We start from the raw sequence: 23,958 nt of genomic DNA on the forward strand, positions 1-23,958 counted from the left end.
CATAATCTAGGTGAGGCCTTACTAATGATGTATAAAGCTGCAGTATGACCTCTGGACTTCTGTTGCTTACACTTCTTGATATAAAATGAATTGTAAAGGACCTGCCTAGTATGGGCCAACAGGCCTGCTGCAGTGTTCCTCCTTTCTTATGTTCTTATGTTCTTAATCTATTTGCCTTATTACGTACGCTTAGGCATTGCTGTCTTGGTTTAAGGTTGCTGCTTACCATAACCCCCAAGTCCTTTTCGCAATCTGTATGGCTAAGTTCTACATTATTTAACTTATAAATGCTAGGGTTATGGGCACTCCCGAGCCTCAGAACCTTGCATTTATCTACATTGAACTGCATCTGCCACTTTTCTGACCAAGAGTAGAGTTTGTCTAAATCCTCCTGAAATTCCCTAACATCTACGTTTGAATCAATTATCCTACCTATCTTCGTGTCATCGGCGAATTTGCTCATATCACTAGTAATTCCTTCATCAAGATCATTGATATATATTATAAACAACAACGGGCCCAAGACTGATCCCTGTGGAACGCCACTTGTTACTGATCCCCACTCGGATTTAACCCCATTTATGGACACTCTCTGCTTCCTGTCTGTGAGCCATGATTCGATCCACGCGAGCACCCTTCCCCCAATGCCATGAGCTGCTACTTTCTTCAACAGTCTTTGGTGCGGAACTCTATCAAATGCCTTACTAAAATCTAAGTAAATAATATCAAATTCTTTATCGTGGTCAACAGCCTCAAAAGCTTTACTGAAGAAAGTTAATAAATTAGTTAGACAAGACCGGCCTCTTGTGAATCCATGCTGAGTATCATTAATCAAGCTATGCTTATCGAGATGGCTTCTTATAATCTCAGCTATAATTGACTAGTAATTTGCCTACAATTGAGGTCAGGCTTATTGGGCCGTAATTTGAGTAAAGTGAACATTAAAACAACTGATGGAAACACACTAAACGAAATATGGGAGGAATAAACCGTAGATTTTAGGACGTCTGAAAAGAAATTCATGTCTGAAGGAAAGAAAATCAGCAAATAAAACAGAGAGCCCTTGGTTCACTCTCAAGTGTACGGGAAATAAATAAGACGGCAGCGGAAAGTGGGGCATGGAGAAAATGAACAATAAACAAATATACTGAAGCAAGTTTCAAATAAAACATTTCCACAGTCACATTAGGAGAAAGATAATTATTAGGAATAAGGTTATAAGAATGTAAATAGGAGCTCACAAAGTGCGAGAGAAAGGTGTTTGAGGTAATCAAGGAGGCATTATGATAGGAAACAGACATCTTAAGAAAGCTGAGCAACAACAGGAGCTAGGGCAATATAAGCTTAGAATATGAAACAGGCCAGCTTGTGCCTCTTAAATACCCGAGTACAACTGGCTCTTATTACTACTAGAACAAAACTGACAACTTGTTGGTGACTCATCAGAGCACAAGTAACTACAACTGTAAGACTAACAACTTGGGGGTAACATTCCTGAAAGGGTGACTACTGTCACGAGACGTACCACTTGTGGATAACATACCTGAGCACAAGTAACTACTGCCCCAAGGCTGCACACTACTATGCACAGATACATCTGAGATACCATGTTCACTCAGCCACAGCTAGTCAGTAACTGGGGCGGCGACCAAATATCATTAGTGCTCCACTTACCTACTCTTCACGTGAGCTGGTAGGAGAGCTGTCTAGGTTCTCGAAGACCTTGTAAATATGAGAAGTTAATTTGATTGGGCGATAACTTTCCACTGAATTGTTAGTTATTTTCTTCATGACTGGGATAATATTTGCAATATTGCAAACCTAATATGGCAGTCTAAGCGGCATGTATATCATCTTAAAAACGCTAATTGACTGCATCCATCACGAGTTGTTAATATTGATCCTGCGTGTCAGTAGAAGGGAAACCTAAACTAGGATGAACAGGAAATGTTTGATTTTATTATAAGCGCTATATTCATGTGGGTGATTCAGCACAAGACGTGGTGAAGGATTGATCCTCCGTCTGCTGAGTGCAATACAGACCCACTTCCTATTTGTACTCACCTGTATGGTGAAGAGGAAGAAATGATTAACGAAAGCCTCAAAGTGATATTGATGGCACAACCATATTCATAAAACCGCGACTAAATGTGTTTAGATTATCTAGCTTCAGAATTTAAAAATATAATTATTATCATTATTATTATGTTTATTATCATTCTTACCTTTGAAAAGCAGAGTGATTACACTGTAATCAATGTGTGGGTATGTGTCAGTTAGAAGGGTTATTTGACAAGACAGCTATTAGTTGAATTATGGTAAATGTGTCATTTTCGCTTTACAGAGTTTCGCTAATGCAACGCTTTTCAATTATACTCATTCTTCATCTATTCAGACTTCTTACAATAAATATACTCACCGCTCACTATAAGCCAAGAACAGAAATGTTGTAAGGTAAGTAATGTGTGTACTGCATGAGCATTGTCGAGGCCTAGCTCTACTGATCACTTATATATGATAGTACAAACATGTTATCAGGCTTTTATATGCATTTAAAGGTGAAAAGAGAGGGAGAGATAGAGATAGATAGATAAATAGATATAGATAGATAAATAGAGATAGATAGATAGATAGAGAGAGAGAGAAAGAGAGAGAGAGAGAGAGAGAGAGAGAGAGAGAGAGAGAGAGAGAGAGAGAGAGAGAGAGAGAGAGAGAGAGAGAGAGAGAGAGAGAGAGAGAGAGACAGAGAGAGAGAGAGAGAGAGAGAGAGAGAGAGAGAGAGAGAGAGAGAGAGAGAGAGAGAGAGAGAGAGAGAGAGAGAGAGAGAGAGAGAGAGAGAGAATATTTCACTTTACAGCGATTTTAGCTTTACAGCTGCGGACCGGAAGCTAACCTGCTGTATAAACGGGGCCCTCATGTATGTCTAATTGCCATTGGAACTGAAGATTGGAACTTGTTCCCTGACAATATCAAGGTTAGTGTTCTATGGCAATATCAAGGTCAGCATTCCTTGACAACATCAAGACCAGTAATAGCATAAATCATTCCAAGAGCGAAGCTGTGGAGAGACCTTGCTTAACTTGGTGGTTCAGTGTAAACAGATGAGTACTATTCTACTTGTATAGTTTTAACAGAGTGTTGTACTAGGATAATATAGTGTCTGGCAGGACAGCAGTTGAAGGAGGAAGGTATGGGGAGAGAGGTGCGCTAATGGTGATGAAGGGATCTTGATTCAAGTGAATTTAAGCTCGACTTTCCTTTCTCTGATTAAACATGTTACCCCCATTCCCGAAAGACTGTATGACCCTTACAGGTTTAACACTTACCCACTAAATAGTAAAATAATTTATTATTTATTATTATTAAAGATTCGCCGGTATTCTCCCGGCCCGGGCCTTTTCCAAGTGGTGGCCCGGCCTTGGCTCCCTCTTTAGGGAGTGTCTGAGACCTAAGTCTCCCATGGGAGGAGGCACAAGTACCTCCTCATCTTTGGGACCAACTGTCCCCAGGCCTAGCCACAAGCTAGGCTTCTCTGGTCTGCCATCCCCGCCCCAAGGGGGCTAATGGGAATGACAGTCTTGTGAGCTGCAAGCTCTGGCTCAGGCACCTACCCTGCCCTAGAAGGGTTAGGCATGGTGTCGATGAGTAAAATAATAATAATACCACTGCTACTACCTACCAATAGTAATAATAATATTCTAGTCAGTATTATTAATGTCATTATTATTATTGTTATTATTATTATTATTATTATTATTATTATTATTATTATTATTATTATTATTATTATTATTATTATTATTATTATTATTATTTTTATTTGTCAAGTAAAACTATAAATCACGTTTGAGTTGTATCACTTCTCCTATTAGTAATTATGCCTTACGTTCTGTGCCGGATGTGAAGACCTGGGTACTCTTGGGTGCGTGTCAAATGTGAAGACCTAGAGACTCTTGGCTGGGTTTCGAACATGTTACCACTACGCTGTACAAGTTCGTGGAATGTTTGACGATTCCCTCATCGGGAACTGACAAATATTCGGAATATATACAAAGAAAGTATTCTTATTACATACGTAGCTGAGAAGATGGTGTGGACGGTTCAGTCATTGTCTAGAATAATAGTCACAGTAAACACGGAAAAATACCACTAGGTTCTTTTAGAATTTATGAACGAGAGGGTTCGATAAATTGAGTGCAAAAGAATAAATGAGATGGCTCAGTAAAACAACTTTCAACATACACAACGGCCACAATTTATTACGGTAAAGGAAGGTAATGGAATGTCCGTAATGGAAATATAAATCTTCAAGACGACCCGCAGGTTAAGTCATGGAAACAATATGAACATGTAATAAATATATTTTTACTCAAATTTCCGGTAGCTGGATAAATTACTCAATAATGGCTATGTTACTCTCGTCTTAGTGTGATTTGTAAATGGTCCAAGTCGGACCGAAACGTCGTCATAAGCTTCTCATGTGCGCGGGTTATTTGTGTATTGTTCCAGTCACTGTATTGTGCCTTCTTGTTCTTCAAAATACGTAATTTATAAGTCACCTTATACTTCGGCATTATACTAAAAAAAATAAAAAAAAAATTACTTCAAATGGTAAAAACATCTGAAGTGTTGGTGTTGGTGTTGGTGTGTGTGATGTGTGGTTGGTGCTGGGCGGAGAGAGGTGGAGACCTTCGCAGACATAACTGGCATCCCAGCTCCTTCCTCCTAACTCAGGTACTGTCCTCTCCCTCACGCTTCTCCCCTAGTTCTCCGTATCACCTTGACGAACCGTCAAGCAATACTACCAAGTCCGCTGGTAAGTATGATCCCGAAGCGCCGACTGTCAAGCAGCTGGAACATGGAGAACCATTCGAGGTGGTGCATCAGCGACTGCTTCAGGAGGTGGAGACAGAACGTCGAGAAGCCAGACCTACTTACGCCTCTTTCGCACTGCTGACAGTCTGCTGCCTGAGCTTGCCCGTCTACCTGGGAGTGGGGTGGTTCCTTATCTTAGGCAAGGACCTGGAATGGAACCTCGAGGAGAATGGCTGCCTGGACCTCGAACCACCGCCTATAGAGGAAAAGGAGCCTGTAAACCTATTGGAGGTAGAGATACCCAGCTTAGAAGACCTTGAGAGGTGTTTATGGATAGCGAGAGACAACTGACCTCTTTTCTTTCTTGGTGCAGATAATCTGCGTGATCAGTGTGTTCTGGATGTGTGAGGCAGCATCCTCCCGTCTACAACCGTCGTTTCCACACTAATTTTTTATATTTCATATCGATTTATCACAGATGTTTAAATAAAGCTGGGCACCGTAAGCTGGTAGATTTCGTAACACCATTTGCGAAACCCATTCTGCGTAATAGAGCATAATAGGAAAATCATCATGAGTAATGGGTGTATGTCTTCTGCGTAATGGATGTATATCTTATAGGACTAAGCATAGCATGTGTTCTAGCCTTGTAAAATAAAAAAAAAGATCAGGGTAAAAGAAGATTTTTATCGAATTAGAACCTGGAGTTTACCTGGAGAGAGTTCCGGGGGTCAACGCCCCCGCGGCCCGGTCTGTGACCAGGCCTCCTGATGGATCAGAGCCTGATCAACCAGGCTGTTACTGTTGGCTGCACGCAAACCAACGTACGAGCCACAGCCCGGCTGGCCAGGAACCGACTTTAGGTGCTTGTCCAGTGCCAGCTTGAAGACTGCCAGGGGTCTGTTGGTAATCCCCCTTATGTATGCTGAGAGGCAGTTGAACAGTCTCGGGCCCCTGACACTTATTGTATGGTCTCTTAACGTGCTAGTGACACCCCTGCTTTTCATTGGGGGGATGTTGCATCGTCTGCCAAGTCTTTTGCTTTCGCAGTGAGTGATTTTCGTGTGCAAGTTCGGTACTAGTCCCTCTAGGATTTTCCAGGTGTATATAATCATGTACCTCTCCCGCCTGCGTAATCTGAAGGATTATTATAATGATGATGATAATAATAATAATAATAATAGCCCAGGATAACTCAAGAGAGCCGAGCGGTGTTCCTTATTTCAACGGGGATTTTTTTTTTTTTTATTATTAAATTATTTATGTACAGGTATATATAAATGCAAATTGGGTCGCATCCTGGGGGACAAGATTTAAGAACCTCAGTGGAAATAAAACAGAGTCCTCGACGACTCACTGCCTTTATTAGGTTATCTTGGGTGGCTAACCCTCCGGAGTTAAAAATCCGAACAAAATCTCATCTCCCAAGGTTCTAACCCAATTTTATTTCGTATTGTGAATGGTAGGAGCTACCAGTGCTCTACACTACACACTACTTATTATTATTATTATTAAAGATTAGCCGGTATTCTCCCGGCCCGGGCCTTTTCCAAGTGGTGGCCCGGCCTTGGCTCCCTCTTTAGGGAGTGTCTGAGACCTTAGTCTCCCATGGGAGGAGGCACAAGTACCTCCTCATCTTTGGGACCAACTGTCCCCAGGCCTAGCCACAAGCTAGGCCTCTCTGGTCTGCCATCCCCGCCCCAAGGGAGCAAATGGGAATGACAGTCTTATGAGCTAAAGGCTCGGGCTCAGGCACCTACCCTACCCTAGAAGAGTTAGGCATGGTGTCGATGATCACACACTACTGACTGCGATTTTGATAAATATAAAATATTTTCAGTAAGTTTAAGAGGTAAAAATAAAAGTGGAATGTAATTAAAATCATTGTTACAACAGTCAATTTTACCAGAATAATGCTATTCCTTTTTCGTTTACCGTTTTCTCTTATATCTGATTTTCCTTTGTAAAAGAAAACGATATTTACGGAAACTATTTTCTTCCTACATGAGCTTCGTCTTTCTGTTAAAATCAGTTCACTCTGAGTAATAAGACGAGGATGAATTTCTTCTGATTAATAACCTAAGAAAGCTTAATAGTTTCTCTTATTTTCACTAGGGTCGTTTGGTTTACCCCTAGGATGCGACCCCACGACAGTCACTTGAAATCCTATTTTTGGCTAAGATAAGCCACGGTACGGGTGGGGTTAGAACCCATGGCAAGGGAGTCGTAAAACTCTAGGCCAGTGCGTAAGCTACTGGACCAGGTAGCCACGGTATGGGTGAATTAGGTGACCTAGTATCTTACGCGCTAGCCTGGAATTCTACGACTCACTTGCCATGAGTTTTAACCCACCCTTACCCTGGGTTGTTTACAGTCGTGTTATTATGATTTCGAGTCTAGATAAGATGAGATTTGTTCGGGTTTATAACCCGCCGATACGGCTTGACAAAGGCTGATTCGCTCCTGGAGAGCGAAACGTTGCCACTTGTGTCCTTGAACCTAACAGTTCACTATGTTGAATTTCAGTTATTCACTCTGTCGCCTACCTCCTAGTTTTATCCTAACATATTGTCGGTATTTTTTACCAACATTATTACAATATAGTGAACTAGACAGCTGTATATCCCAATTTCCAGTATTTAAAAAAGCCCATCGCAGCGAAGAATATTTAACACCCCTTGTGGAAAATACTGTATATATTTTCCAGAAATACAGTAGTTATATGTAAATAGATGGCCATACTGTATTTAATAATATTTATGTCATAGAAAACGGAAAGCCTGCGTCTGCGCAGACGGACAGTCGCCATTGTTAATTTGAATTTGTATTAGAACGTTTACCTGGAGTTTACCTGGAGAGAGTTTCGGGGGTCAACGCCCCCGCGGCCCGGTCTGTGACCAGGCCTCCTGGTGGATCAGCGCCTGATCAACCAGGCTGTTGCTGCTGGCTGCACGCAAACCAACGTACGAGCCACAGCCCGGCTGATCAGGAACTGACTTTAGGTGCTTGTCCAGTGCCAGCTTGAAGACTGCCAGGGGTCTGTTGGTAATCCCCCTTATGTGTGCTGGGAGGCAGTTGAACAGTCTCGGGCCCCTGACACTTATTGTATGGTCTCTTAACGTGCTAGTGACACCCCTGCTTTTCATTGGGGGGATGGTGCATCGTCTGCCAAGTCTTTTGCTTTCGTAGTGAGTGATTTTCGTGTGCAAGTTCGGTACTAGTCCCTCTAGGATTTTCCAGGTGTATATAATCATGTATCTCTCCCTCCTGCGTTCCAGGGAATACAGGTTTAGAAACCTCAAGCGCTCCCAGTAATTGAGGTGTTTTATCTCCGTTATGCGCGCCGTGAAAGTTCTCTGTACATTTTCTAGGTCGGCAATTTCACCTGCCTTGAAAGGTGCTGTTAGAGTGCAGCAATATTCCAGCCTAGATAGAACAAGTGACCTGAAGAGTGCCATCATGGGCTTGGCCTCCCTAGTTTTGAAGGTTCTCATTATCCATCCTGTCATTTTTCTAGCAGATGCGATTGATACAGTGTTATGGTCCTTGAAGGTGAGATCCTCCGACATAATCACTCCCAGGTCTTTGACGTTGGTGTTTCGCTCTATTTCGTGGCCAGAATTTGTTTTGTACTCTGATGAAGATTTAATTTCCTCATGTTTACCATATCTGAGTAATTGAAATTTCTCATCGTTGAACTTCATATTGTTTTCTGCAGCCCACTGAAAGATTTGGTTGATGTCCGCCTGGAGCCTTGCAGTGTCTGCAATGGAAGACACTGTCATGCAGATTCGGGTGTCATCTGCAAAGGAAGACACGGTGCTGTGGCTGACATCCTTGTCTATGTCGGATATGAGGATGAGGAACAAGATGGGAGCTAGTACTGTGCCTTGTGGAACAGAGCTTTTCACCGTAGCTGCCTCGGACTTTACTCTGTTGACGACTACTCTCTGTGTTCTGTTAGTGAGGAAATTATAGATCCATCGACCGACTTTTCCTGTTATTCCTTTAGCGCGCATTTTGTGCGCTATTACGCCATGGTCACACTTGTCGAAGGCTTTTGCAAAGTCTGTATATATTACATCTGCATTCTTTTTGTCTTCTAGTGCATTTAGGACCTTGTCGTAGTGATCCAGTAACTGAGACAGACAGGAGCGACCTGTTCTAAACCCATGTTGCCCTGGGTTGTGTAACTGATGGGTTTCTAAATGGGTGGTGATCTTGCTTCTTAGGACCCTTTCAAAGATTTTTATGATATGGGATGTTAGTGCTATTGGTCTGTAGTTCTTTGCTGTTGCTTTACTGCCCCCTTTGTGGAGTGGGGCTATGTCTGTTGTTTTTAGTAACTGAGGGACGACCCCCGTGTCCATGCTCCCTCTCCATAGGATGGAAAAGGCTCGTGATAGGGGCTTCTTGCAGTTCTTGATGAACACAGAGTTCCATGAGTCTGGCCCTGGGGCAGAGTGCATGGGCATGTCATTTATCGCCTGTTCGAAGTCATTTGGCGTCAGGATAACATCGGATAGGCTTGTGTTAATCAAATTTTGTGGCTCTCTCATAAAAAATTCATTTTGATCTTCGACTCTCAGTCTGGTTAGCGGCTTGCTAAAAACTGAGTCATATTGGGACTTGAGTAGCTCACTCATTTCCTTGCTGTCATCTGTGTAGGACCCATCTTGTTTAAGTAGGGGCCCAATACTGGGCGTTGTTCTCGATTTTGATTTGGCATAGGAGAAGAAATACTTTGGGTTTCTTTCGATTTCATTTATAGCTTTTAGTTCTTCCCGCGATTCCTGACTCCTAAAGGATTCTTTTAGCTTAAGTTCGATGCTTGCTATTTCTCTGACCAGTGTCTCCCTGCGCATTTCAGATATATTGACCTCTTTTAGCCGCTCTGTTATTCTTTTCCGTCGCCTGTAAAGGGAGCGCCTGTCTCTTTCTATTTTACATCTACTCCTCCTTTTTCTTAGAGGAATAAGCCTTGTGCATACATCGAGTGCCACCGAGTTAATCTGTTCTAGGCATAAGTTTGGGTCTGTGTTGCTTAGTATATCTTCCCAGCTTATATCGGTTAGGACTTGGTTTACTTGGTCCCACTTTATGTTTTTGTTATTGATGTTGAATTTGGTGAATGCTCCCTCGTGACTAGTCTCATTTTGTCGGTCTGGGGCTCCTCGCATACATGTCTGAACCTCAATTATGTTGTGATCTGAGTATATTGTTTTTGATATGGTGACATTTCTTATCAGATCATCATTGTTAGTGAATATGAGGTCTAGTGTATTCTCCAGTCTAGTAGGCTCTATTATTTGCTGGTTTAAATTGAATTTTGTGCAGAGATTTAAAAGCTCGTGTGAGTGTGAGTTTTCATCAGAGCTGCCTCCTGGTGTTATTACTGCAACAATATTATTTGCTATATTCCTCCATTTTAGGTGCCTTAAGTTGAAATCCCCCAGGAGCAAGATGTTGGGTGCAGGAGCTGGAAGATTTTCCAGACAGTGGTCAATTTTTAACAGCTGTTCCTGGAATTGCTGGGATGTTGCATCCGGAGGCTTGTAGACTACCACAATGACTAGGTTTTGGTTCTCGACCTTTACTGCTAAAACTTCCACTACGTCATTTGAGGCATTAAGCAGTTCTGTGCAAACAAGTGACTCTGCAATGTACAGGCCAACCCCCCCCCCTTTTGCCTGTTCACTCTGTCACATCTGTATAGGTTGTAACCTGGGATCCATATTTCATTGTCCAAGTGATCCTTTATGTGGGTCTCAGTGAAAGCCGCGAACATTGCCTTTGCCTCTGCAAGCAGTCCACGGTTGAAAGGTATTTTGTTGTTTGTTGCTGGCTTTAGACCCTGTATATTTGCAAAGAAGAATGTTATCGGACTGGTGGTATTGTTGGTACTGGGGGGGGATTTTTTTTCCGGCATTAGTATCTGTATCTGTTGGTTTGGAGTGGAGGCCATCGACTGTGGTTCCACTCCAGGAATGACTGGATTTGGTGTACGATTTCTGCCATTTCCTGCCAGTTTTTTTTCCTTCCTGGCACTAAAAAACCTCTCCCTCTTGAGTGGCTGTGGCTACCCAGGTTTTCCCATGGCCTGGATGTTTTGTATCTTTTTGTCCCCTTTAGATGGTATGCCTGGCAATTTAAGTTATAGCACAGTCTTTCCTGTACTGAAGAGGTACACATTTCAGGGTGAAAAAGCTTACAGGAAGGGAGTTTGCATTTTCCTGTTGTCATATGGGCATGGCATTTTCTAGGGTGGTCATAGTTGCACGTCCCATCTGTTTTTCCAGATTTCCCATGCCAGCAGATACCAAGTGCATAGTATGTGCACAGGCTTGGTTTCCGCTTGCCTTGGGTTTCTGTGACTGTATTCCCTGTTGGTGCATGTTTCCCTGTCTTACTTCTATCCTCCCTAGCACCAACAATGGAGCTCCCACCAGTTGTTTTTGGTAATTTATCCTCACTATTGCTATTGGAGTCCTCTTGTTTGCTATTTCCTGCGGTATTTCTAGTTTGCAATATTGGTTTTATCTTATCTTTGACTACATTTGTTTCCCTACTATGGCTCCTATCCCCTATGAGGTCATTTATATGTATTCCTTCCTGCGTATAATTCCCGACTACCTGGACAAAATCTCCAGCTTCACCATTACTGTCTCCCAGGACAGTATCTCCAGCTTCACCATTTCTGTCTCCCAGGACAGCACCTCCAGCTTCACCATTACTGTCTCCCAGGACAGCACCTCCAGCTTCACCATTACTGTCTCCCAGGACAGCACCTCCAGCTTTACTATTACTGTCTCCCAGGACATCACCTCCAGCCTTACAGTTTGTGACTACATGGCCAGTATCAAGGGCAGTACCATTCAGCCCAGACTTTTTATGTTCCCATCTGTTGTAGAAAGCTTCCAGGTTTTCTATGAAAGCAGCTTTGATGTTGTCCTCTTTTAATACCCTTGTGATTTTAGTCCACAGATTTTCCTCATTTGGGCATACCCAGAAACACTTCTCTGTTTTAATACTGCTTGTAGCTAGTTCTGGGATATCTGCACAAGGGGCGTGACACCAATTTCCACAAAAATGACAATTTATCCATGTGGAGGCCCGTTTGTTTGACTGACCACAGACTACACACAGCTTCATAATGATTTGAATGGTTGATTTACTGCAATTCTACTAGCAACCTCTTGAATATTATATTAATAACCTTAAATGAAGCTCTAGCTATTTGTATTTCTGTTTCTAACTCTTTTTGTATATTGGACAGCTTACCGTCACGTTCCTGATTTTTAATGTTTGTGTTTATAAGGCGCCTACAACCCCATCCGTTTACAGTCTGCTTTATTGTCCAACGAAACTGTTTGAAACCAGTCCCGGGTTCGGACCAGTCAAGGGTTCGGACCAGTCAAGGGTTCGGACCAGTCAAGGGTTCGGACCAGTCAAGGGTTTGGACCAGTCGATCTGCTCTGATCAGTGGGTCACTTATTTAAAACATACTGGTCGGTGATTTGAGCTAACACATGAAGGATCTACTGGAAATTATCTACCCGAGTAATATGTGATTTGACTGATACAAAAGTATAACTTGCGTGTTGAAGAGCCGGTGATATCTGGCAGCTCCTACAAAGACGAACGGTCACCTCCTTGTTTATCAATCGCTGTATCTGGCTTTTCTATTTTTTTTTCCGTCTCCACCGCAATAAATGCTATATTATCACTATAGTTGACTGGTGCAAATTTTGGAGGAAGGACGCTTTTTCTGTAGTAATAATTGCTTCTCGATGTGTATAATGCGACCGCTGGTAACTACAGGTTATATGAAATTCACAGTAACGTCTCGTATTTCAAGAAAAGAAACTAATGAAAGTCACTCCACTCCACTAAGTACCATTATAATACTGGTTAGTTGCTACTACAACACTGTATTCTGCTATTCACTGGTATCACTAGATTATATGCGAGTACACTAGCAGGCCAGGAAGATTATTAAAAACAGCTGACCTGTGGTAAGTTTCTGGCGACTTCTGGCACCTGCCTCTATAGGCTTATCCCTTCATTTACAAATTCACCTGTTTTCAAATGACACTTTAGCCTTTATCATCAATATACTAGGGAGCCACTGTAGTATACACTATACACTATGTATACTCAATGATATCAGGGAGACTTTCTTTCCTCTGACATGAAAAGTTCAATTATTATTATTTTTTTCCACACGGGACATAGGCCTATGATTCCCCTCTGGCAGTAAACTCTGCTACGCAGTGCACACTAATTCTCCTTTTTTGACTCAGTATATAATGTTTTCCGCCCAAGATTGGTTCCAGGCGCTAGAGGGATGTATCGTATAGGATTGATGACACAAATTAAAGTTCTAGCACGTAAGAGCGACCGTGAAAACACCAGAAAACCCGGAGCACAACGAGGCACGCTGACACGCTGGTGTCACACGACGTTGGTGAAATGGGAAGAATTTTTCGTGCTCTAGAGGTTAAAATTGGGCTGACACCTCTCATATAGGAGGCGAAATTGGTGGATATGCATTCCTGCATAACTCGAGATATCAGGCGACAGGACAAGACCTCTTCAGGAACCTCAGATAAGCTCTCTAGATTTGTGTATAATTCTGGCCAGCATTATTTTCATAGATTTAGTTAGAGTGAGGCTTTCTGAGTATGATACATTAATCTCCAGTCAAATTGGTGAGTGATATTAAGATATATTTTCCTTCTGTTATGTAATTGTGTATATATATATATATATAACCATTTATTATTTTTAATATACAGTCCACAAAATTTATATATTTACCGGTATTCCTGGTTATACATATTTCATTGGTAATTAATAGATCCAGAGCAACTTGTGGATATGACAGTTGTAGGTATCGAAGGGGGACATTTTTTGCGACCTAGGTGTCCCAAATTCCTACTTGTCTAACTGATAAATAATAATTATCCTTGTTCATTTACTGTTATGTATATAATGATACATTCAGCTAAATGCAATTTTCCACACCCCTGATTGGGAGTATTTATACACAATTAACCCTCAGTGAAGCATAATTATTGTAAAACCAGATAATGATCAAGGACCAATGGAAATAAGTCACTTTGCCTTATTTTTTTTGGGGGGGGATTGTAAAACCAGGTAATGATCAAGAGCCCCAATGGAAATAAATCACTTTGTCTTCCTTATTTTTTTTTTTTTTGGGGGGGGGGAGTTCAGGGTAATCTACACATATACTGTTATGTATAGCTGTATTTATGTGAACCTGTACCTAAATAAACTTAGTAATGGAGTGTGAGACAGTAACGTGTCTTAGTAGTGATGTTGGTACATCAAGTCTGGAAAGAAAATTGAATTTTTTCTTTGAGTTGAGGTGAGGCAGAGTTTAGGAATAGAGGGGGTAAGCTCTTTATTTAATGATTATAGTTATAAAAATAAATAGAAAGAGATACAGAGACAGAAAAACAGCTCTGCTATTAGAACTTCGGATGTGTAACTCAAAAGCAGAGTTCTGGGCTCAGTACTGAAGGGTCAGGCCATGTTTCTGAAAGCAAGACGTGTGTGCGAGTCAGGTCACTTTCACTCAAAAGTCGTTGTAATTTAAAAGCTCTTTTAAAAATGTTTAAAAAAAAAAAGAATATCCTAGCCTACTGTGGAAAATACTGTATATTTTCCTGAAATACGGTAATTTATATGTAAACAGATGCCCTATATTGTATTTTTAAAAGAAGTATGTTATCGAAAACTGAGCCTGCGCCTGCGCAGGAGAGTCGCCATTTTGGTTTGAATGAGCCAAGTAAACGTTAGTGTAATGGGAAGATTTTTTCGTGCTCTAGAGGTTAAAATTGGACTGACACCTCTCAAATAGGAGGCGAAATTGTTGGATGTGCATTCCTGCATAACTTGAGATATCAGACGACTGGACAAGACAGCTCCAGGAACCTCAGATAAGTTTGTTATGTTATAACTCTTGTCAGTTATTAATTTCATGTATAGACAGTGAGGTTTTCTGAGTATGATATAACTTAATCTCCAGTCAAATTGGTGAGTGATATTAAGACATTTTCCTTCTGTTATATAAATGTGTGTATATACTATAACCCTTTTTTAATTTTAATATACAGTCCACAAATTTATATATTTACCAGCATTCCTGGTGATGTATATTTCACTTAAGTAATAGGTCCAGAGCAACTTGTGGATATGACAGTGGTAGGTATCGAAGGGGGACATTTTTTGCGACCTAGGTGTCCCAAATTCCTATTTGTCTAACTGATAAATAATAATTATCTATGTTCATTTACCGTTAAGTATATAATGATACATCCAAGTAAATGCAATTTTCCACACCTACCTAAGTCTATCATAATTTTAATTTACTTGCTAGATCAATCGGGTAATACCTTTTAATTATATTAAAAGAATTAATAGGAATTTATCGTGGAAACTTATTAGGTTAGGTAAGGTTTATCAGGAAACAGGACAAGTGTTTCCTGACGCGGGTCTTAGTCAGATGATGACCCGCCTTCGGAGCTTTGGTCATCTGACCGAGGCCTTTCGCTGGTTTACCGGTCCACCTCTTTAAAAATAATGGGATGGCCCGGCCTTGGCTCCCTGTCTAGGGAGTGCCTGAGACCTAAGTCTCCCATGGGAGGAGGTACAAGTACCCCTCTCATCTTCGGGACCAACTGTCCCCAGGCCTAGCCACATTCCCCGCCCTCACGGGGATCGTAGGGAGAAGCTAGGCCTCTCTGGTCTGCCATTCCCACCCACAGGGGGCTAATGGGAATGAGAGTCTTGTGAGCTGAAAGCTCGGGCTCAGGCACCTACCCTACCCTAGAAGGGCTGGGCATGGTGTCGATGTGTATTTGTAACCAATTGATATGTGGAAACTTATTTAAATTTGTGATGTAAATATTCATGTTAAGAAGTGTTATTGGTCATAAATTATTAAAATATACAGTATTATAATCAACGACATACATTTCTCATAAAATATTCCATGACATTTTTCATTTACTTTTAGACAGTTTGTTAGTAGAGTGATTTAGTTGGATGGAATATATTAAATGAGGAAAATATATTTAAAATATATTAATAGGAAACTGCTTACTCACAACTTTTGACTGAAACGCAATGCTGTATATTATATTTTTGGTCAAACTGCATACAGTAAAAATTACTTAAATAAATCAGTATACCACATTCCCAGGGAGAATGTGAGTCACAGGAGACCGGAGGTTTAGCTCTTAGCAACATTTCGGAAGTTTGAAGCCTATTTTAAGTCATTCTTCAGTACGTACTCGGGATCCAAGGACTGCAACTCTATTAAACATAAATTGGAAATTGGCAAACCTGCATTTACACACGATTATTAAAAATTAAAGCAGTTCACAAGAGATATACCCACAGCTTTCAACAAAAAATTTGGTAAATTGGCACCAATGCAATCAATTGACATTCACAACCTTCTTTTAAGTAAGATAAATTATTGCTGAAAGTTTGAAGCCTAGCAGATGAGACGTTCTTATCTTGGTGGATGGGTAAAAAATTCTCTCAGAGGCTCAATGATCCCCTCCGGCGGAATAAGGCGAAAATTATGATAATCGAAAATATGGCATATGATTTGTTTTTAATTTAAAAATAGTATTAGGAAGAAAATCTGCACGGAAAGATATTTAGCAAGTGGTGAAGAAGTTCAGGACAAGAAAAATGAAAAACGGAATGAGAAGTTTAGGAAGTTTTCAATAGAATTAAGAAAGGAAAAACAAGGAAACAAATTTTTCCTGGTGAAAATGTGGAAAATTATGACTGATAAGTTTTTGATTGTGAAGGTAAAGGTGCAATATATATATATATATATATATATATATATATATATATATATATATATATATATATATATATATATATATATATATATATATATATATATATATATATATATATATATATATATATATATATATATATATATATATATTTATATATATATATATATATATATATATATATATATATATATATATATATATATATATATATATATATAATATTTGGTGAAATTGTTGGGTGTATAGATAATATGACCAGAAATTTCTTGCGCTTCATAATTAGAAATAAGAGCTTCTGGAATTATAAAGAACCGGAAGCAAAGCTAAAGGAAGCGGGTGAAATAGTGAGAGGTTTGGAAGTGGAATAACAATACTGGGCCTGAAATACTGAAAACCAGGGAAATGGGAAGTTCATGGGTATAAAAATGCTAAATCATTCATGAAGTGGTCATTGCAAATCTCACATTAGTACAGATACGCTGGAGCATTCATGACGTAAGCATCGCAAAACCAATATTTCCAATCATCATTCCTATGAATACTGCGGCATCATTGTAGTAATTCCTTGAAGGGAAAATAGTTTTAGAACCCACTTACTCGGACACCGCAGATTCGGCTGTTTCTTCCAATATATTTGAGAAAATACATTCAAATTATGAAATTTCGTGCCCATCTCTTCTCTCAAAGGTGTGACAACGCATCTAAGGGTATCAATATCATCTCTTGAAAACAAGTATTTATCTCAGTAATCCATCATATGTTAATAACAAAAAGGCACAATACCGTGACTGGAACGATACACAAACAACCCGCACATAAAAGAGAGAAGCTTACGACGACGTTTCGGTCCGACTTGGACCATTGACAAAGTCACACTAACAGAGGTGGAGCAGGACGGCTATATATAGGCAGGAAGAGGTGGAGGTAGTAGTAGTAGTAGTAGAAGTAGTAGTGGTAGTACAAGAATTGTATATAATACCGACAGGATGAAATGACACATGCAGTGCTCCCCTTCCTTTGTATTTGACTGGCTCGTCTTCCTTATTTCCCACTTCTACCACTACCACTACTACTACCTCTTCTTCTTCTACTACAACTACTGATGAAATTAAGACACATGTGCGGCGTCTGGTTGTCTTTGTTGTAGCCGTTTCGCCATCCAGTGGCTGGCTGGATGGCGAAACGTCTACGGTGGGGATGCCCGGGTGTTGTGTATGTGTCATTTCATCTTGTCGGTATTATATACAATTCTTGTACTACCACTACTACTACTACTACTACTACTACTACTACTACTACTACTACTACTACTACTACTACTACTACCTCCACCTCTTCCTGCCTATATATAGCCGTCCTGCTCCACCTCTGTTAGTGTGACTTTGTCAATGGTCCAAGTCGGACCGAAACGTCGTCGTAAGCTTCTCTCTTTTATGTGCGGGTTGTTTGTGTATCCATCATATGTTGACCGCTAAAAGTTAATTTGAATTGGTTAATATTAACAATAAATGATAATGATGTAACAACAGGTACTGGTAATACTAATGATATTACTAATCCGCTCATTAATATTTTTTTTATTACTAGCAATGATTACATACAGTATATAATATCAATTTTAGTTTTGCTCATCATAAAAAAATAATGATTCTAATAAAATATAAGTAATAATTTGTAAAGTAAAAGGACACAAGTGCAACTAATGTGACATTTTATTGTGGCAACGTTTCGGTCTCCAGGAGCTTTGTCAAGCTGATACAAGCAGTATATGGACACAGAGGGTATATAAACTCTCAGAGTGAGGTGCAATACTAGTGAGGTACCATTTCGATGTTCACTAGTGGTAGTAGTAGTAGTAGTAGTAGTAGTAGTAGTAGTAGTAATACAATAAGGTAGAGCAATTAATTCATACATGACTAAAAGGATATAAAAGCTATTACTTGGGTAACATAAAAATAGGTTGGACAAATATAGACTGGATAAAGGCAGCCTTTTTCAGTGTTCACTCTCTGTAATGTGCTTTGTCAAGTATAACAGGACAGACTATGTGATGGCACCTCACTCTGAGCCTTTATATACCCTCTGTGTCCATATACTGCTTGTATCGGTTTAACAAAGCTCCTAGAGAGCGAAACGTTGCCACAATAAAATGTCACATTAGTTGCACTTGTGTCCTTTTACTTTACATATTGTCGGTAATTCTACTAATGTTATTACAATAAGTAATAATTATAATTACTGTAATAATATTGTTTTAACACTATTGCTACTACTACTACTGCTACTACTGCTGCTACTACTCAGCTCTGCTGCTGCGCTGTGCTGCTACTGCTAAGCTGCTGCTGCTGGCTGCTGCTGCTGCTGCTGTAACTTTGTCTGCTGCTGCTGCTGCTGCTGTAACTGCTGCTGCTGCTGCTGCACGCTGCGCTGCTGCCTGCTGCTGCTGCTGCTGCTGCTGCTGCTGCTGCTGCTGCTGCTGAACTGCTGCTGCTGCTGCTGCTGCTGCTGCTGCCATGCACCGCTGCTGCTGCTGCTGCTAGCTCGCATGCTGCTTAACAACTGCTGGCTGCAAGCTGCTGCTGCTGCTTCATTGCTGCTGCTGCTGCTGCTGCTGGCTGCTGCTGCAACTGCTGCTGCGGCTGCTGTTGCTGCTGCTGTTGGCTGCTGCTGCTGCTGCTGCTGCTGCTGCTGCTGCTGCGGCTGCTGCTGCTGCTGCTGCTGCGGCAGCGCAACGCTGCTGGCAACAAGCTGCAACTGCTGCGGCCCGCAACACTGCAAGCAAGCGCTGCGCTTGCTGCTGCTGCGCTGCTGCGGCAGCTTGCTGCAACGCTGCTGCTGGCGCAACACTGCTGCTGCCTTGCTGACCGCTGCTGCTGCTGCTCGCTGCAACATGCGCTTGCTGCTGCAAGCTTGGCTGCGGCCTGCTGCTGCTCGCTGCAGCGCAAGCTAACGCTTGCTGCGGCGCTGCTGTAACAAGCTGCTGCTGTTGCTGCAACGCTGCTGCTGCTGCTAAGCTGCTGGCAGCACTGCTGCGGCTGGCTGCTGCTGTTGCTGCGGCGCGCCGCTGCTCGCTGCAGCTGCTGCTGCAGCGGCTGCTGCTTGCTTGCTGCTGCTGCGCTGCTGCGGCTGCTGCTGCTTGTAACTGCTGTAACGCTTGCTGCTGCGGCAACAGCTGCGCGCTGCTAACCGCTGCTGCTGCTGCTGCTGCTGCTGGCGGCGCTGCTGCAGCGGCTTGGTGGCTTGCTTGCTGCGCTGCTGCTGCTGCTGCTGCCTGCTGCTGGATTGCTGCTGCTGCTGCTGCGCAACGCTTGCTGTTTGGCTGCGGCACTGCGCAACGCAGCAACTGGCGGCAACGCTGCTGCTCTGCTGCTGCTGCTGCTGCTTGCTGCTGCTGTTAAGCTGCTGCTGCTGCTGCTGCTGCTGCTGGCAAACGCGCTGCTGCTGCTGCTGCTGCAAAAGCTTGCTGCGGCAATGCTGCTGCTGCTGCTGCAGCAACCGCTGCTGCTAGCGCTGCCTTCGCTGCTGCTGTTTGCTGCTTGCATGCTAACGCAACATGCGCTTGCTTGCTGCTGTAACGGCAAGCATGCGCTGCTAGCTGCGCAATAGCTGAACTGCTGCTGCTGCTGCTTAACTGCTGCACCGCTGTGCTGCTGGCTTGCTGCTGCTAGCTGCTGCTGCGGCTGCTGCTTAACGCTGCTGCTGCGGACTGCTATTGCTGCTGCGCAACGCTTGCTGCTAGCCTGCTGCTTGCTGCTGTTGCTGCTGCTTGCTGCTGCTGCTGTTGGCTGCTCGCTGCTGGCTCGCAAGCAACTAGCTGCTGCTGTTTGCTGCTGCAAGCAACGGCTGCCTTGCTGCTGCTGCAAGCTTGCTGCTTGCTGCTGCTGTAACTGCTGCTTGCTGCTTGCTGCTGCTAACTGCTGCTGCTTGAACCGCTGCTGCTTGCTGCTGCATGCTGCAGTGCGCTGCTGCTGGCGCCTGCTGCTGCTGCCAAGGCAGCTTGCTGCTTGGCTGGCATGCACTTGCGCTGCTAAGTGCTGCTGCTGCTGCTGTAGCTGGCTGCTGCAGCAGCAGCAGGCGCTGCTGCTGCTGCTGCTGCTGGCTGCTGCTGCGGCAGCTTGCTGCAAGCTGCTGCTGCTGCTGCTCAGCTGCTGCTGCAGCGCGCTGCTGCACTGCTGGCTGCTGCTGCTGCTTGCTGGCTGCTGCTGCTTGCTGCTGTAGCGGCTGCTGCTGCTGGCTGCTGCTGCAGCGCTGCTGCGCTGCTGCGGCCTGCTGCTGTTGGCTGCGCTGCTGCTCGTGCTGCTTGGCACACTGCGCGAACTGCTGCTTGGCGGCTGCTGCTGTGCTGGCTGCTGCTGGCTGCAACAGCGGCTGCTGCTGCTGCTGCGCTGCTGCGCTGCTGCTCGCTGCAACAAGGCTGCTGCTTGCTGCTGCGCTTGGCGCAGCAACGCTGCTGCGGAACAACGGCTTGCTGCCTGCTGCTGCTGGCTGCTGCTGCTAGCGCGCTGCTGCTGCTGGCTGCTTAGCAGCAACGCTGCTGCTGCTGCTGCAACAGCGCGCTGCTCGGTTTGGCTGCTGCTGCTGCTGCTGAACGGCTGGCAACAGCGGCGGCGGTACTGCTTGGCGGCAGCTGCTGCACGCGCAGCACGGCACTTGCTGCTGGCTGGCAGCAGCTGGCTGCACTGCTGCAGCTGCTGCTGCTGCTCAGCGCTTAGCGGCAGCTGGCTGCTGCTGCTGGCGGCGGCTTGCTGCTGCTGCTGCTGCAACGGTGCTGCGCGCACTGCTGCTGAGCGGCTGCTGCTTGTAATAATAATAATAATAATAATAATAATAATAATAATAATAATAATAATAAAAAGAACAATGAATATTTTAATATTTAAGGTCTTACATTTATTACACTTACCTGAATTTGTATACAATAGCTCGAGGCTTTAAAAAAATGTCTACAAAGGTCATGCTAAACTTTGTCACCTTGTTAATCCCAATTTTTCTCTTGAATTCTTTTCTTCTTTTAGATCGTTCTACAGGGAGGCTCCGTTACTGGTTCTTAACCCTATTTCTCGTATTCCTGTTCTTTTTTCTCTCCTTTTCTATCCTTATCATACCTAATCCGCATCCCTTATCTTCCCGTACACTTTCTTGTTTACTCTTCTGTGTCTTTCTCTCTGCCCTTGGGACACTGCCGTCTCCCAAGCACAGTCCTCAGAATCCCATATCACATCACTGAAGTATCAGTGTATGTTACTCTCTTTTGAAATTTGCAGATGAAGGGGAACTTAGCAAAAGACGAACCCTTGCTATCTTCAGTATATATTAATGTTTTTTAATGTATTAAAGAAGGTTTTGATATTTTAGACGCCCGTCATGGGTGTAGTGGCAGGTGGGGGATGGGTGCGGCGGTGGACTTGGGGAAGGGTGGTAATGTATATAAGCGGTAATGAGAGAAAAAAGAAACCAGTGCTACCAGAAGTCCATCAGCGTCTACAGAGTCAACATGGTCTCGAGAGTCTGTTTGAGCATGATTGCGGCCACTCTTGCGACAGCAGTCACTTGTGCTCAGGTATGTTATCCTAATGTGCACCAATTAAGTGGCACCAGCCACTTGTGCCCGGGTATGTTATCCTCACATTGACCAGTCTTGTGTCACCAGTTACTTGTGCTCAGGTTTGGGGCCAACATTTTTCACCAGTCACTTTCTAGCACATTATCCTCAAGTAGACAAGCTAGTGTTAGCAGTTGCATTTTGTTACCATGTGGATTATCTTGTAGCTGCAGTCACTTGTGTCAATACCAAGTGCTTAATCTTATAGATATAGTTACTTGTGTTACACAAAAGTGACAAATTTGAAAATATGTTTTGGCAGTTCGGTTTGATCGATTTGGCTAACTTAGTCACATTCAGCCCAATATCATATCTGACTTTTTCATAAGACTGGAGAATGGAGACTCAAAAGGAATTCAGATTCCGGAGATCACCCATACAGTATCGACAGGAGGTGCTGAACATTCATTATCATGTTTAGAGCAAAGGGATGTATAAATATATCTGATTAGACTGCATCATTTATATAATTAGGCTGTAACATCTGCTCTGTATAGCAAAGTGATGAGGGTGGGTTATTCGTCAAGCAGTAACAGTGTCTCCTGACACAGATCTTAATCAGATGCAGATTCGTCAGTGGTTTAGCATCCATAGCTATATTTTACACCCCATTGAAAAATACAGGATCACTGTTTAGTAGTATATCCTACAATAGGATGATAGCTTTATAAGTGTCTCGAAGATTGTTTCTGACGTGTTCAGAAGTTAGATAAGATTCTCCAGAAAAGGAGGAAAATATCTTCTGATATTTGTACTGTTTCCTGACCCACCACTGAAACTTTGTTCATCTAACAGAGGCCTGTCTGCTATTATGTTCAAAATAACTTTTCAAAATGTTATTTAATTAACTGCTAAACATTTAATAGCCCAATAAATCCATGTAAATGTACCATGTAATATTTCTTTAACATTTTCTAGTATGAGTTAGTATGAGTACACATCCTTAATGAATAAAATCAGCTCACTTATACAGCTATTGTATAAGTGAATTTTTGTAAATACAGTTGGAAAATTAAAACTGAACAGAAGGTGGGTAGGCCTTCATAGTGCATAATATTTAATTCTGGATGTAATTTTCCAGTCACGGGAAAAAAAAAGAAACACGCTACGGAGGACGTTTATAAAAGAGATGACTGCAGAATATTCTTGAGAACATGAACTCATGATGATTTAATAAATCATCGTTGTAAATCTGCTCGCCATGTAAATTCTTGTTGTAATCTAGCCTGGAGTTTACCTGGAGAGAGTTTCGGGGGTCAACGCCCCCGCGGCCCGGTCTGTGACCAGGCCTCCTGGTGGATCAGCCCCTGATCAACCTGGCTGTTGCTGCTGGCTGCACGCAAACCAACGTACGAGCCACAGCCCGGCTGATCCGGAACTGACTTTAGGTGCTTGTCCAGTGCCAGCTTGAAGACTGCCAGGGGTCTGTTGGTAATCCCCCTTATGTATGCTGGGAGGCAGTTGAACAGTCTCGGGCCCCTGACACTTATTGTATGGTCTCTTAACGTGCTAGTGACACCCCTGCTTTTCATTGGGGGGATGGTGCATCGTCTGCCAAGTCTTTTGCTTTCGTAGTGAGTGATTTTCGTGTGCAAGTTCGGTACTAGTCCCTCTAGGATTTTCCAGGTGTATATAATCATGTATCTCTCCCTCCTGCGTTCCAGGGAATACAGGTTTAGAAACCTCAAG

At 42.7% G+C, this 23,958-nt stretch overlaps 1 protein-coding gene across 1 annotated transcript in view; it reads left to right on the plus strand.

The window, feature by feature from the left end:
* Positions 1–22,104: 22,104 nt before the first annotated feature.
* The window catches only part of LOC128685019 (zinc metalloproteinase nas-34-like), a 45,174-nt gene continuing 43,320 nt past the window's right edge, over positions 22,105–23,958 (plus strand). The window contains exon 1 of the mRNA XM_070083748.1: positions 22,105–22,227. Within this exon, the coding sequence (XP_069939849.1) occupies positions 22,105–22,227 (123 nt within the window). The remainder of the gene's footprint in view (positions 22,228–23,958) is intronic.

The sequence above is a fragment of the Cherax quadricarinatus genome, chromosome 1 (assembly GCF_038502225.1).
Source record: "Cherax quadricarinatus isolate ZL_2023a chromosome 1, ASM3850222v1, whole genome shotgun sequence".
Lineage (NCBI taxonomy): Eukaryota > Metazoa > Arthropoda > Malacostraca > Decapoda > Parastacidae > Cherax > Cherax quadricarinatus.